The sequence below is a fragment of the Phyllosticta citribraziliensis genome (assembly GCF_038025025.1).
Source record: "Phyllosticta citribraziliensis strain CPC 17464 chromosome Unknown J3D65scaffold_9, whole genome shotgun sequence".
Lineage (NCBI taxonomy): Eukaryota > Fungi > Ascomycota > Dothideomycetes > Botryosphaeriales > Phyllostictaceae > Phyllosticta > Phyllosticta citribraziliensis.
In genome coordinates this window covers 451,229-464,557 of record NW_027117346.1, presented here as the reverse complement: position 1 = coordinate 464,557, position 13,329 = coordinate 451,229, and the positions used below count along the sequence as shown (strand labels likewise).

General features: G+C 54.7%; 7 protein-coding genes and 1 non-coding gene across 8 annotated transcripts; 1 reads left to right on the top strand and 7 right to left on the bottom strand.

The window, feature by feature from the left end:
• Positions 1-235: 235 nt before the first annotated feature.
• Positions 236-1,657, bottom strand: J3D65DRAFT_631662 (DNA-directed RNA polymerase III, subunit Rpc31). Its single transcript, XM_066800929.1, has 3 exons — positions 1,386-1,657; positions 923-1,172; positions 236-869 (listed from the first exon to the last, which is right to left on the bottom strand). Exons 1-3 carry the CDS (start codon positions 1,515-1,517, stop codon positions 523-525), a joined length of 729 nt encoding a protein of 242 aa, XP_066652924.1. The 5' UTR covers positions 1,518-1,657; the 3' UTR covers positions 236-522.
• A 199-nt stretch (positions 1,658-1,856) lies between these two features.
• Positions 1,857-3,833, top strand: J3D65DRAFT_556616 (uncharacterized protein; the record flags this gene model as incomplete). The annotated part of the gene is made up of 3 exons (XM_066797273.1): positions 1,857-2,372; positions 2,451-3,047; positions 3,090-3,833. The coding sequence occupies 3 exons, from the start codon at positions 1,857-1,859 to the stop codon at positions 3,831-3,833; spliced, it is 1,857 nt and encodes a 618-aa protein (XP_066652923.1).
• Positions 3,834-3,984: 151 nt separating this feature from the next.
• Positions 3,985-4,728, bottom strand: J3D65DRAFT_459977 (uncharacterized protein). The gene has a single exon (XM_066796430.1). It carries the CDS (start codon positions 4,629-4,631, stop codon positions 4,137-4,139), a length of 495 nt encoding a protein of 164 aa, XP_066652922.1. The 5' UTR covers positions 4,632-4,728; the 3' UTR covers positions 3,985-4,136.
• Positions 4,729-6,283, bottom strand: J3D65DRAFT_460650 (uncharacterized protein). The gene is made up of 2 exons (XM_066796432.1): positions 6,087-6,283; positions 4,729-6,020 (listed from the first exon to the last, which is right to left on the bottom strand). Exon 2 carries the CDS (start codon positions 5,868-5,870, stop codon positions 4,827-4,829), a length of 1,044 nt encoding a protein of 347 aa, XP_066652921.1. The 5' UTR covers positions 5,871-6,020; positions 6,087-6,283; the 3' UTR covers positions 4,729-4,826.
• Positions 6,284-7,127: 844 nt separating this feature from the next.
• J3D65DRAFT_604929 (uncharacterized protein) lies at positions 7,128-7,544 on the bottom strand (the record flags this gene model as incomplete). The annotated part of the gene is made up of 1 exon (XM_066798311.1): positions 7,128-7,544. One exon carries the CDS (start codon positions 7,542-7,544, stop codon positions 7,128-7,130), a length of 417 nt encoding a protein of 138 aa, XP_066652920.1.
• A 1,081-nt stretch (positions 7,545-8,625) lies between these two features.
• J3D65DRAFT_646991 (major facilitator superfamily domain-containing protein) lies at positions 8,626-10,415 on the bottom strand (the record flags this gene model as incomplete). The annotated part of the gene is made up of 5 exons (XM_066802311.1): positions 8,626-8,945; positions 9,004-9,646; positions 9,699-9,729; positions 9,811-10,111; positions 10,163-10,415. 5 exons carry the CDS (start codon positions 10,413-10,415, stop codon positions 8,626-8,628), a joined length of 1,548 nt encoding a protein of 515 aa, XP_066652919.1.
• A 1,996-nt stretch (positions 10,416-12,411) lies between these two features.
• On the bottom strand, positions 12,412-12,500 carry J3D65DRAFT_t102. The gene has a single exon. It is a non-coding gene; the product is annotated as a tRNA-Thr (tRNA).
• Positions 12,501-12,778: 278 nt separating this feature from the next.
• J3D65DRAFT_631646 (uncharacterized protein) lies at positions 12,779-13,198 on the bottom strand. Its single transcript, XM_066800928.1, has one exon. The coding sequence runs from the start codon at positions 13,191-13,193 to the stop codon at positions 12,897-12,899; it is 297 nt and encodes a 98-aa protein (XP_066652918.1). The 5' UTR covers positions 13,194-13,198; the 3' UTR covers positions 12,779-12,896.
• Between the last annotated feature and the right edge of the window lie 131 nt (positions 13,199-13,329).

The following is a 13,329-nucleotide window of genomic DNA, read 5'->3' as shown; positions in this document are numbered from 1 at the left end:
TGGAGGTGTTCTCGGCAGTGCGTTCACTGTTTGTTTGGCGTGTTTCCCCGCTTACCTTGCCTATCCCAGATCGTCGACGAGCGGTGCGGTTTTCACATGATACATGCGGGGTGGTCCATGACATGACATGGATGAGGGGGACGGACGGGGTGTTGAGTAATGCAGGACAGGACAGCGCGCTGCAGCAGCACGTGGAAACGCGGGCATCTTGTGTAAGCCAGGTGAGCAGCGCATGGAAGAAGTGTCAGATCTGATCGGATCGGATCTGCGGTTTTTGTATTCCTGTCGCTCGACAGATGTGTAGGTGCCCAAGTTCCTACCGAGTGGCTAGCCAGCCCCACACGAGGGGAGCAAGCACTGCGGGCAACCAATGCGCCAGAAGAGGAAGATGGAGATGGAGGTGCGCCTCCCAAGAGCAAGTTGCGCCAAAGTCGCCATCTTGAGTGCGCACTGTAGCGCCGAACCAAAACGCCATGTAGCCATGCAACACCAAGACCAGAGAAAGACCCGTTCGCGCCATGTTCAATCCCACTCTCCGTCACCGCCCGGGTCGTCGCCGCCGTAGTCGTCGTCCTCGCCGTTCTCAAAGTACTGCTCGGCATTGTAGTCGTCGTCGTCTTCCTCCTCGTCCTCAAAGTTGACGTCCTGCTCTTCCTCCTGCTGCGCGTCGTCGTCGTCGTCGTCCTTGTCCATGTCCTCGTCATCTTCATGGCCGAGGTTGCCGTTTTCTTCGAGCTGTTCGAGGCGCGACAGCTTCGTCGTGAGGGCGATTTTGAGCATCTTGCGTTTCTTGCGAGCCTCGGCGTTTGCTCCGTCTTTCATCGCGGGATCAAGTGTCGTCCAAAGCTCAGGCGGGAAGAAGCGCTCGACTACCAAAGTTAGTTGGAACTCTTGTTCGGCCTAGAGCGCGTTGGCGACTCACTGTATGGGCGTGTATCCAGACGCGGAATCGTGCGCCTCTGCTTCTTGTACTTCTGCGTGTAGGTCGGCATGCTCTCGAAAGGGTTGGTTTGAGCAGTCGTCTGGGTTCCGCGATTCTTGGTGACGCGCGACGAGTCGCCGAGGACGGTGTAGAGAGGACCTTCGTGGATGCGCTCTCGAAGGGCGCGGTAGCGGGCAACTGAGGTCCTCTCATTGCGACGAGGCGGCGGTGCCAAAGGCGGCGCCCTGGGCTTGCATGTCGTCAGCTTCGGATCCTTGAATTTTGAACACTGCTTCGTGGTATCCATGATGTGTGCGCATGCTGTGTTGTGGATGATAGACTGGGCTGAGAGGCACAGAGGATAAGGCGGGGAGCAGCCATGTGGCTAGCTCAGCAGTGGTCGAGGTGTGTCGCATGACGCGGCGTGAAAGAGAGACGGACACAACCGACAACTTGGACTTACTGGAAACAGCTCTGACGGCTTGTGGTCAATCTTGAGGTCGTGGTCAACCTCCCAGGGTACATCGACGCCCGCAATCTTGCCGGCGCCGCGGCCGGCACCGCCTCCGGGGAAGAAGCCCATTTTCGGGGGCATGATGGGCCGTGTGAGAGCTGATTGTCGACTGCTACCGGTCGAGGAGGATTGAGGTCGGCGCGGCAGTGGGCAATGAGGCGAGGCCCGGGGGCGCGTTGTGCATTGTTGTGATGTCGAGACGAGGTGGAAAAAGTTATGACAGAGCGCGCAGCGCCAGAAGCCAGGGCTCGTGCACGGACGCCTTGGTGGGGGACGGGCATGCCCCGCTACCACTACTCCCAAGTCCGCACCCCATCTCACACCATCCATCTCCATCTCACTCACGACTATAAGCTTGCATCGCGTTGAGGAAGAGCACTCGGGTGGAGCTGCAGCTACCGCATTGGCTTCGCGCACAAAATGGCCTCTCAGGATCTCGTCTCGGCCACTCTCGAGCGTTTGCCTGCCCATCTTGACGACGTCGAGCAGAATCCATCCCATCCTCTGGATACGACCCTCTTTGATACCCTGCAGCCCTTTCTTTCATCCCAGTTCAGGATAGAGCCGGCCGAAACGCAGGGCTTGGTTCAGCAACTTGCCCGCCTTCTCCCGCAGCTCCAGCAGGACCCAACGCCCGTAATCCAGCTTTTGGTCAAACTCATAGATCGCCATGACTTTGACTTTCTTAGATCGATAAGACCTCCAGTCGATTTTGCTGCTGGACTTGACCTCGCCGCCCTCCCCTTTCACACGCTGGCCTTGTCGCTGTTGGAAAAGGCCACCTTTAGTAGCAGGCACGCCGAATTCATCGCCAGCACCCCAGACATTGTTTCTCGTCTCATCCAGCTATGGCTTGCCGCTGAAGATATCGGGGTAGCCGACAGAGCGGGTCACATCCTGTTCAAGCTCCTCCAGGTCGACAAGGATCCCGCAGATGTCCTCGGGATCGACTCTGCTCCCGACGCCAACTCCATGGGCCATGGCGATCCTACAGCTACCGTGCCGAGCCCAGAGGCGACTGCAAGCTATGGCACCGGCTTCATGTGGAAACGTGTCTTTGGAGACAAGGACGTTTACAGTCTCTTCTTTGCCCTTTGCGGCGCCCAAGGCCCTCGTTCCCAAATTCCTCCCCCAAGTAAATCTCGGAAAACGGTAGCGCAAGCAAGGCTAATGACGTGGTTGCCCAAGGTTGGCACCCTGAGCTGGTGTGCCATTAGCCACTCGCACCATCCTGACGTCGAAGAAAGCTTTGGTCTCAAGTCTACCGGCCTGCTCGACTTCATATCGTTGTATGCTGTCGACTACGACGGAGACGTGCTCATGCACATCAGTCTCGTGGACTTCTTCTCAGACCTGCTCAAGGCTTGCAATCAGCCCTCCAAGTCGGTTGCATCTCATCACGAGTCCATTGCCCTTGAATACCTCAAGTCTACTGGCCTTCACGAACGCACTCTTAGCTACTACATTGATCCCAAATCTCACCCAACATTTGAAGTCTCCTACCTCTACCGGCCTACAGCAAACTACCTCTCCAAGTACGCATCCACCTATCCTTCTGATTTCGAAACAAGTGGCCCCATTAGAAAGCGAGTCCTCGCCCGGATCATGGACGTCTTGAGCCAAGTAAAAACCACACAGTGGGCACACGGGGAGTCTCCCATCCACGACTTGCATGTCCTCTCATCGCTCCCCCGCGCAACGCTTTTGCCCGAATCCGAGGCGCTCTGGGATTCAAAACCTCTTGCGTTGGTCCCCCTGAATCGCCACACCAATGCTGACGCACTACGCACTCTCGCCACCGTCTTCCACGGGCCCGACACATCTAAAGAAATCACATTTCCCGCGCCGGTTGCTACTCCCAACTCGAGCGCAACCGCTCCTGGACGCATCGAGGCCGAAAGCAACGCCGCCCGCATCCTCTATTACCTCTACACCACCGACAATTCGGGCTTCGCCTCCGAAATCACCCAATGCGCCGAGACCCTGGCGCTCAAGGAAACCGCCATCGCCGCCCTCGACTTTGTCAAAGCCGTCGCAACAGCCAACTGGTCCACCTCAGCGTCATCCACAATCCCCGTGCCCTCCAACTTCCCGTCCACCGGTCTGGCCTGCATCCTGCGCCCAGGAAACCCCATCCTGCCCTGCCTTTTGCGCCCGGCGCCCCGCTTCACGAATCTGGTCGGCGGCCGCGGCGAGGCTGAGACGACGGCGTACCAGGTACAGCTGCGCAAGTTTGAAGCGCTCAAGATAATCATGCGCCGCCTGGAGCAGTGTGCGGATGATGACGCGGTGCCCGGCCGTGCCAGCTACCTGGAGATGGTGCGAGAGAGGGTGGCGCAAGGTCTGTGGGCCAGGGATGGCGAAGTTGGAGGCAGAATCGCTACGCTTGAGATGTGAGTGACGGGTGGTAGAATGGAAATGGGAAATGGTGGGTTGCAAAAACGGTTTTGAGCATACACGGGTGTTTTGTTTTGGGTGGGTTACTCCGTTCACCTGGCTTTTTGAGGGTTTTCAACTCAATTAGCTGCATATCTGCTTGCTCGTGTGCTTGACTTGACGTCTTGCTGTGTAGGTCGAACAAAACAGAAACGTAGACATTCCAAGTACGCACGACGCCAGACTGCTACGAGCGACTCTTTTCATCCGGGGAGACTCAAGTTTCAAATTTTGCAAGGAGGTATCGCACACGAAAAGCAATTGTCAGATGATGAATCCGTCTTCCACTAGCTTCTGTCTCTCTGGATGCCCAAGATCCGAAAGCTTCTCATCGTCAAAAGAAGTCTCTTCCAAGTTCTCGACCAAGTTTCCCCTCCCCGTCGTTTTGTTGTCCAAGTAATCTCTCCCCAACCCCAATTTTATCGTCAACATTGGACGGAATAGGGAAGAAGTGTGTATCCAGAAGCCTTTCGACCGAATGTCCACTCCCCACCCTTTTTTTGGCCGAGTAATCCCTCTCCGGCCCCAATTTTGTCGTCGGTCTTGGACGGAAAAGAAAAAAAAGGGAAAGAAAAGAGTGTGAATCCAAAAGCCAGTCAAGTGCCACGCACCAATGCCGGACCTCCCACCATGGGTGTGAAGAAAAGTGTAAATCCAAAAGCCTGCCAAATGCCACGCACCAATACCGGACCTCCCACAGTGGCTGGCAAAAGAAATGGTGTCTCCTGGTACCTTTGGCCGTGTCGGTGGAGCACCCATTCATCAACGCAAATGAGGGCAAGGAACTTTCCGCCGCTGCCACAGTCATTCGTTGGAAGCTGTCCTCCACCGCCGCAGCTAGACCCATAGAGCATGCATTGGGTCTCTTTCGACAACCTCTTTTGCTCCTTTTGTGCAGCCCCTCGCCTTTCGATCGCCGTCATCGCCCCTCCGCGTTCTCACATGGGCGGGCAATTAGAAAACATCGGAAGGGTACGGACGCCTGTGAGAATTGCGTCCCCTTCCACGAGCCCTTCGAGAACTGTCACCCGTGCGCGAGCGGGGCGGGGGGTCAAAAACATTCTCAAGGATCTGGAGCAAGTCCTCGAAGTCGCCGTGAGGCTTGTCAGGAATGCTGATAGTGCCATCTTTTAAGAACGAGCAGAATTCGTCAAAAGCATCGGCCTTGAGCCGGGTCATGAGCTGGCTCATGACGTACATCCAGCGGTCGTTGGCGGTGGGATAGAGGTGGCCGTCGAGCTGCATCTTGGAGCGCATTTTCAGCTTGAACTCGCGCCAGTCGATGGAGTTGCCGTTGAAGCAGAATGGGCGAGGGGCGCGTTCGATTTGCGGCCTGGTGGCGTCGGAAGATGCGACGTCTTGGACCTGCTTCTCGAGACTGTCGGTGGGTGACTTTTCGTCCTGGAGCTGCTTTTCGAGACTGGCTTTGGTTGCCTCCTCGTCCTGAAGCTGCTCCTCAAGGCTCATGGCGGTTGGATTTTCGTCCTGGAACTGCTTTCCGAGACTGACGTCGGTTGCCTCTTCGTCCTGAAGCTGCTCCTCAAGACTAATGGTGGTTGGCTCTTCGTCCTGGAGCTGCTTTTCGAGACTGATGCTTGCTGCCTTCACGTCCTTGAGCCGCTTTCCGAGACTAATATTGGTTGCCTCTTCATCCTGAAGCTGCCTCTTGAGACTGATGGTGGTGGACTTTTCGTTCTGGAGCTGCTTTCTGAGACTGTAGTTAGTTGCCTCTTCGGCATCGAGCTGCTTTCCGAGACGGCTGCTGGTTCTCTCTCCTGCATCGAGCTGCCTGTTACGACGGACGATGATTGCCTTTGCCTCCTTGAGCTGGTTCTCGAGACTAACGATGGTTGCCTTTGCCTCCTCGACATACGCCTGCTGCTCGCTGTTTGAAACGTTCGCGCAATCCGAAGCCTGATTGGGCTTGTCAAATGCAGGTCCATGAGCCTCGTACTGGGCCTTCATCTCCTCAAGATCCTTCATTTTGGGTTGGAGCATAGTGAATTCGACGATCGTTGTTGGTCTGGTAGATCACGGCCAGGGGTGATGTGTCGGACGGCTGCGCAACCCAATAAGAGCAGACAGCAGCGGAGGCGACAGTGTTGATGAAGCAAGCTGTCAGAAGGTACCTGCGAGGGACAGGACCACCTGAGGTCAAGAAGACAGCTGGTCAGCTACATGGGTGAGGGAGAGGTGGTGCAAGGATCGACTTACCGTCGAGGTGTGTTGGAGATTGCAGCACGCCGGGTTGACTTGAGGTGATCTCGAGGAGGGATATTCAGACCGCGAAGATGAGGGAGGTCTGGGGTGACTTCACTCGAGTGGGGTGGAGTGGAGTGGAGTGGAGAGGAGAGGAGTGACCGGCGCTGAAGCGGCGATTTATATGCTGAACCTGCGACCCAACTCCATCTGTCTCGCTTACGGTGCTCCCGTCACGTCTCTTTTCAAGTCCGAGGTTCCTCCTCGCTTGCAAGGACATACCAAGCTCATGAATGCTTCTCATTGCCAGCCTTGAGAATGCTTGTTTACTCTGAAGCACCCTGGCACCATAGAGCTTGGATCTTCACCATCATTCCCCTGCGAAAGCGCACGAATGCTCTTTGTCTGCTCCCCATCCAATCACCCACTGCCTTGATTGCGTATTCTTCCTCCGAAGCTGTTGGTCATTCATCGACTTCACGGCAAGGAAAGGCGGTCGTCATGAAAGGAGGGTATTCGATTGATCCACGGCCGCATTTTTCCATATCTTACCGTGCACTCACCCAATCCTCATTCTCGATGTCCTCCATCCTCTGTTTCCCAGGCCTCTCATTGGTTTAAATCCCACTGTTGAAATAGTAGACTGAAGGACAAAGTCTTTCCTCGAGCTGCTTCTTCTCGGAGCTAGAGTTTGTTGCACCCACAACCCCGGCCTATGATACCCAGCAACACACAGCAAATAAGTGATGTGAGAACAACCTCCTTCATACTCAGCATGAAACCTCTTCGCAGCCGGATGGTCGTTGGCTGTGAATAGCCATGTTGCTCGTCCGAATAAGGCTGCTTTGTCTTTGTATGATGGTAGGTGGTGACGGGGTGACCCGAAATTCATGATCGTCTCCTGGAGGACATTGGATTGCTGGACTCCTCAATGAATTGTTTCGTAATGTTTACTAAAGACGTCCGAGTTGCAGCAGGGGTAGGTAACGTCGGCAAACTTGGCAAACGCAATTCTGTACCAGCATTGCTACCGATCATGTAGGATGGTGCACAGGCTTAGCATGGTACTATGCTGTTACGTTTCGCATCCATCTTCGCCTTCGCTCGGCGTCTCGTTGGCGCAGAGGATTCGGTCGTCGAGGATGATGCATGAAGTCCAGGTAATTCTTTGCCAGCTCCCGTATCCACCCTCTTCTTCGCTGGCCCTAAGTCCAGACGTTGGCATGTCAGGCAAGTGTCCATCTCTTCGCCAATAGGGTCGAAAAAGTCGACGCGAAACGCATCGTGGCCGCCGTCAATGCAGTACTTATGCTCAATCCTTGTATCCTTCGAGCCGATATCGCAATAGCGACAGACGCCGCTGGTCTTCGATAGGTACTGAATTGCACGGGGAACCAGGCATTCGGCACATATCCAGAATCGGGGTGGGAATGGACTGATGAAGGCCGAGGGCGGGAGGTTGTTCGCCGACATCTTGAGAGATGGCTGTACCGCTTTCCGACCGACGGATCAAGCTCTTTTTCAGATGGGCGCCGACGAGTTTGTCTGCGAGACTTGGCTTTGTATACTCATGTTAGCATCATGATCCTTCCGCGAGGAGGACCAACTGACCGTTCAACTTCGTCCTCGAAAAGGAGCGGGTATCAGCTCGTCTTGCGGCGTGCTGGCGATTGGTGCAGCGCGTCGAGATTTGGTGCAGATGAGCTTGAGGAGGAAGAGTCACAATGTTGATATTGAGGAGCTCGAAGGTTGGAGGCTGAAGGTTGACGGCGGAAGGTTGAAGTTGCAGGCGCCTGAGCGGCGACTTCCAAATGAGGAACCCGCGACCCAACACGACCTGGATGCTCAACTCCAATTTACCTCTTCTTTTGCAAGTCGAAGACTCCTCCTCGCTCGTTTCGCGCTCGCGCCGACTGATTTTCTGGTCAGCGTCTTTTCGTTGCTCTTGACACGTCTCGCACCGCGTTCACAATCTGACTCTGCAGTCTTCTGTTCTTGATAGGAATTCTGGGAAATAAACCAGTGCCAGGGTGCTCAGTTCAGAGGGTTAGATATGCTGGCAGATGGACTGGGTACCGTTTGAAGCTAGATAGCACAAGTCGTAGCAAACACAAGTGCTGTTTTGATGCTTTGGGGCTTGAATGCTCCCTGTGAGTGTCTTGTGTAGACACTTGAATGCTCCCAAGGGCTCCAGCCAGGGTGCCTTGAATGCTTCCAGTCAGTCGCTTGCTTCAGCTGATGGATGCTCCCCGTTTGCGCTTCGTTCGCCTCTCTTCGATTTCCCTGGCCTCCTCCTGTCATCGCAAACAGGGGCTCGATTGGACATCTCCTTCCTGCTCTTGGTCATTCATCACGTTCCTGTCGAGGAAATGCGACTGTCGCAAAATGAGGGTAATCAATTGGTTCATGACCGGGAGTTTCCACCTTCCAACCATAATGAAAGACTCCTGTGCCTCCATCTACGACTCCTGAGCCCGCTATGCATCGCAGTCAGTCCTCTAGATTCTCTCGCTTCCTCCAACCATGCCAAAGCTTATTCCCAAACCCATTTACCTTAAGCCTTGTTCTCGACCCTCTCAATCCTCTGCTCCACAGGCTTCTCGTTGTCGTAAAAGCCCTCCTCGACATCCTTGACCGGCTCGACGACGGCGCCGGCCACCTTGGCCTCCTCGAACTTCCTGCCGCGCTTCTCGGGGCCGAAAGCAGCGGTGGTGGCAATGCCGAGGGCGATGATGGCTGTCGCCACGCCCATGACCGGGCCGTACGCTGACACGCGGTCGCCGTTGTCGAGCGTGACGAACGTCTTCTCGGCGATCGCGTTGACGATTTGCGCGCTCGGGGATGAAATCATGTTGCCAAGTTGGTACGTGATACCTGTTGAAGAACTTGTTAGCTGGATCAAAGCCAGAGGGGGATGGTATTTGAGGCGCACCAGGGAAACTGGAGCGGAAGGCCGGCGGCGACAGCTCGTTCAAGTGGATGGGAATGACACCCCAGGCGCCCTGGATGAAGAACTGAATGAAGAATCCAGTCGCGGAGAGGGCCCTCTCGCCCTCGGGCATAATCCACGCTGGAATCAAGCAGGCGCTGAGGAGAGCAGAGACAATGATGGCGCGACGGCGACCAAACCATTGCGATGCGTAACCGATTGTCGTGCCACCGGCACAAGCGCCTACTTTCATGAGGATACTCGCGCGACTCGCTTGCGCGTTGTTCAACTCCTTCTGCGTCAGCATGAATGTCGTGTAGCTGTCCTGGCTCGTGTGGCTGTAGTAGTTGAACCACGTCATCAGGAGGATGCAGTACAGGCACATCTTCCACTCCTTGGCCAGCATGTTTTTGGTTTCCTGCCAGAAGGCTGAAGGAGCCTTGGCGCTCTTCCCTCCGGCAACCTTGCGGGCTTCCTTCGCTTCAAGGAACTGCTTCGACTCGGGAAAAGCGATGCGAATCAGACCGATGCCAATGGAGAGACCGGCTGCAATCCAAAAGACGGTTTTCCAGGTGTCAGTCTCTCCACCAACTCCCAGGTTGGCGCATGCAGCGAAGACGTAGCCAGCAGAGTACCCGGATTGCATCTATTGTCGTTAGACCTTTTGGTTCGCGAGCCTGGTAGTAGTTCCGACTTACTATGCCACTCATGATACCGCGGGCGTTGACACTGGAGAAATTCAGCTTTGTTGCCAGCGGGGAGCATTCAAATCCCACGAGTTTTGAGAAATATGGATGAAATGAGACTTACGGGACATTTTCAAGAGCCATTGCCACGGCATTGCCATATACACCACCCATAAAGAGACCAAACAGACTGCGCACTGCGAGAAACTGTGAAAAGGTCGCACAATAGATTGTGGCAATCTGGAGCACGCCCAGTATGATCATGTTTAAAACCATTGGCCATTTGCGACCGAACCTGTCGCCGGCAAGGCCGAAGACTGCAGCGCCGACTGATCGAAGTAATAATGTAAGGGTAATGGCCGTGGTAATGTTGGTTTTTGACTGGTCATAGTAGTCGGCCAACTTCGTCGTTTGAATGCTGAGAGCTATAAAATATGTTAGCAATCGAGAAATCCACCGAAAGAGAGCAAAAGAACCGTGGAAATCGAACGCATCTATCGTCCAAGCAGCCCAACCAACGATGTAGAAGACCCAGTTCCGAAGGGTGAGTTGGGCGAAGAGGCTGAAGGGGTTTGGTAGCGGCTCAGGGGCCTGCCACTCGGTGCGCTCCTCGCCGTATTCATTGGTAACGAGGACTCGTTGCTTCCACCTGAAGAGGTCGCCGAAGGATTGCTTGGCCACAGCAAAGACGCCGGTGGCTATTGGTTCGGCTGGTTCGTTTTGTGACATGTCGGCGGAACTGAGAGGAGGACTGGACTGAGGAAGGAACTCGAGCTTGAACGACAACGAGAGTCGCAGATAGAGCAGGAACCTTTCGTTTTATACGTACGACGTTCCGCTCGTTGCATCATATCAATGTATGTAGGCTCAGCGAGGTTGCGCGGAGGTGCTGGCCCTGAGCATGGTTGGGGTGGGACTCTGTCCGGCATGCCACATTCGCTCGAGGCCAAGACAGCCAAGCCGTCATGCTCCGGGCTTGCTTGTGTACTTATCAGGAGTGCCAAGTTGTTGGATCTGGGGTATCGCGGCACGAATGAGCCAGTGAGGGGTGCTGCTCTGCTGAGGTCGTAGCCGCGCTGCGCAGGTGGTTCGGCAAGGGTCTCTTTGAACGATTAGCAATGTGATTCCTCAGATGTAGCAGTATTACCTGCCTTTCTTGAATAATTCATTACCATCAAGCATGAAAGATGGCGCTGTCCACACCAGAGCTCAACATATTTGCCCGCCTGCGCGACGTCGCAGTGGCCCGGCTGGGAGAAATTAGTCACGTTGACCAGGCCGGTCGTACGACAGTAAGCCTCGTGATACAGGCAAAAGGCAGCCCGTACGTGATAGAATCTGACCATATGAAGTCGCAAAAGTGTGGGTCTCGGCGGTTTACCCCAGATCCGGGGTTTTGGCTCCCCCGGATTTGCTGTGCACGCGCAGTGACCCACTCTTGCCTGATTACATGCACGTCCAGATCCGTAAGGCTCGCTCCAGCCAGAGGGTTCCAAGAACTGGCAAGAATGCGCGTCTGCTTTCCCCGCGTGCTCGGTCGCTACCGTACACGTCCGTTTGCAGTAGCTTGAACCGACATTCGGAAAATTCCGCGAGAACCACAGCTCTTGCTCGTGGTATTCTTCCCTTAGAGACGAGGACTGCGATAGTCCCCTCAACTTCGCCAAGCTCCAGCGGGCACGCCACCGGCCATACCGACTACCTTGGCAGCGGGGCGGGTGATGGATGCTCTCGTTTCGAGGTCAAAGTCCACGGCCCGACTTTTGTGAAGAAAATCTGCTTCGGAAAGCCGGGCGGCTGTCCGACAAGACTCTGAGAAGCCTTTGGAAGCTCCGCGCGGCAGAAGCTTGTCGAACTCCACGCACGTCCCGACAACACGCATCCCCAGACTGAAATTCAAAGACATTTGACAGAAAGAAATGATGCGGAACACTATGCGCGGTGTTCAATGTACTTGCTGACGTTGCTGGCTGACATACCGTCTGATTCTGGCGACACCGCCGCCCCCCGCCGACGTGGCTGATGCGGACGAATCCTTCACATTACAACACGCCATTTCCTCCAGCTGGCCAAGCAAGGGTAATCGAATGCGGGGAACTCCCTAAACCTCCCGAGTACAGAGCGGCGCGATCCTTGGCAGGCGCGAGGGCGCCTGATGTCGTGTGGAACGAGACATTGCAGCCAGTGAACGCGGAGTTGACGAACCATCTGTAAGACCACAAGGAACATTCCGAAAGCTGCCGACTCGGCCTGCCTGTGGCTTTTCCTCTCCGCGTCAATTTCGTGGGGACTTTGAATTTGCCTCCATCATGTCTCCGAACGTCGAATCATACGACGACTGTTGAAAGCAAGGCTGAAGTCGAGCGGTATTTTCTGCAAACCCCAAGACGAAACAACACGAGGACGAAGACGGGACAAGACGCAAGACGCGCTCAGACGGCACAATTTCCGGACCCAGCGAAGTTGCGCGCTTGTTCTTGAAGAGGCAAAACGAGTGAGGGGACGGCGGCTCGACGTTGGAAGAACGGGAAGTACTGCGGTTGTACGGCGGTCGGAGTGGACCACAGTCGAAAACTGGCAAACGGCAGCGTTGGTTCTTCTGCAGGCGAACGGAACTGAGTCGAAGTCTCTAACTTCTGGGTTCAAGTCGAGACATGGCCGAAAAAGAGGCAAAAAGTAAACAGATCGCGCGCTTTACGCGAAGCCGGTAAAAAGCAAAAGGGAATGCTTCCACTGAGATTTGAACTCAGGACCTCGGCATTACTGATGGTGATCAGTACTAGTGCCGCGCTCTACCAACTGAGCCATAGAAGCAGGGTAAAGTTGTTTTACTTGTGGCGGATTTGGATCGCAATTACAAATTATATTGTGTTGCAATTTTTGATGAGACTGACATGCGGACAATTGACTAAATACAAAGACGAGCACAACCTGACAAGTTGTCAGAGACAGGGTCCAAGTAGAGATGAGACGATGATCAACAGCCATAGTCTTTGGCTGCGTCGTTGGGCTAAGTTTGAGGTCGTTTGAGCAACGGAGCCAACTCTTGAACAATTAAGATAGAAAAGTAAAACAATTAGGCTAAGGTGCAAGAACCCCACGAGTTCTTAACGGAGACCATGAAAGTGGAAGATACCCAACGAGACCGATTCGGGACTGGCAGTGCAACTCGTAAAGTTGGCGCATTGGAGGGTCGAGCGAACGACGACATCACGTTTCGAGGCGGTGCAAGGCGTGGCGCAGACCAAAACATGTAGAGAAGACAGAGACCAAGCGCTGTACGGATCTTGGCGGCATCGGATAGAAGCTTAGTTGAGCCTTAGATCTGAAAGCAAAAGAGGAACGAAGAACATTCGGATTTGGTGGAGAGGCGGGATAAGAATCCACCAAAAATCCACAGAAAGGGACTAAAGTGTCTCGATTTTGTTTCCACAAATTGTCCAAGGAGCGAAGATTGAAAGGAGGCGCCAAGGGCCAAGCAGACAAGAGAAGAACGAAAAAAAGCATGGAAGGATGCGCTGTCGCTGTGAGTTGACAATCCACACCTCGTGGCGCATGTGCCGATCCGGAATCCAAGGGAAGCGGCACGGACCGGTGTTGACAGAACCAAGATTTTGGATGTCGAAGAGTGATGGGATTAGAG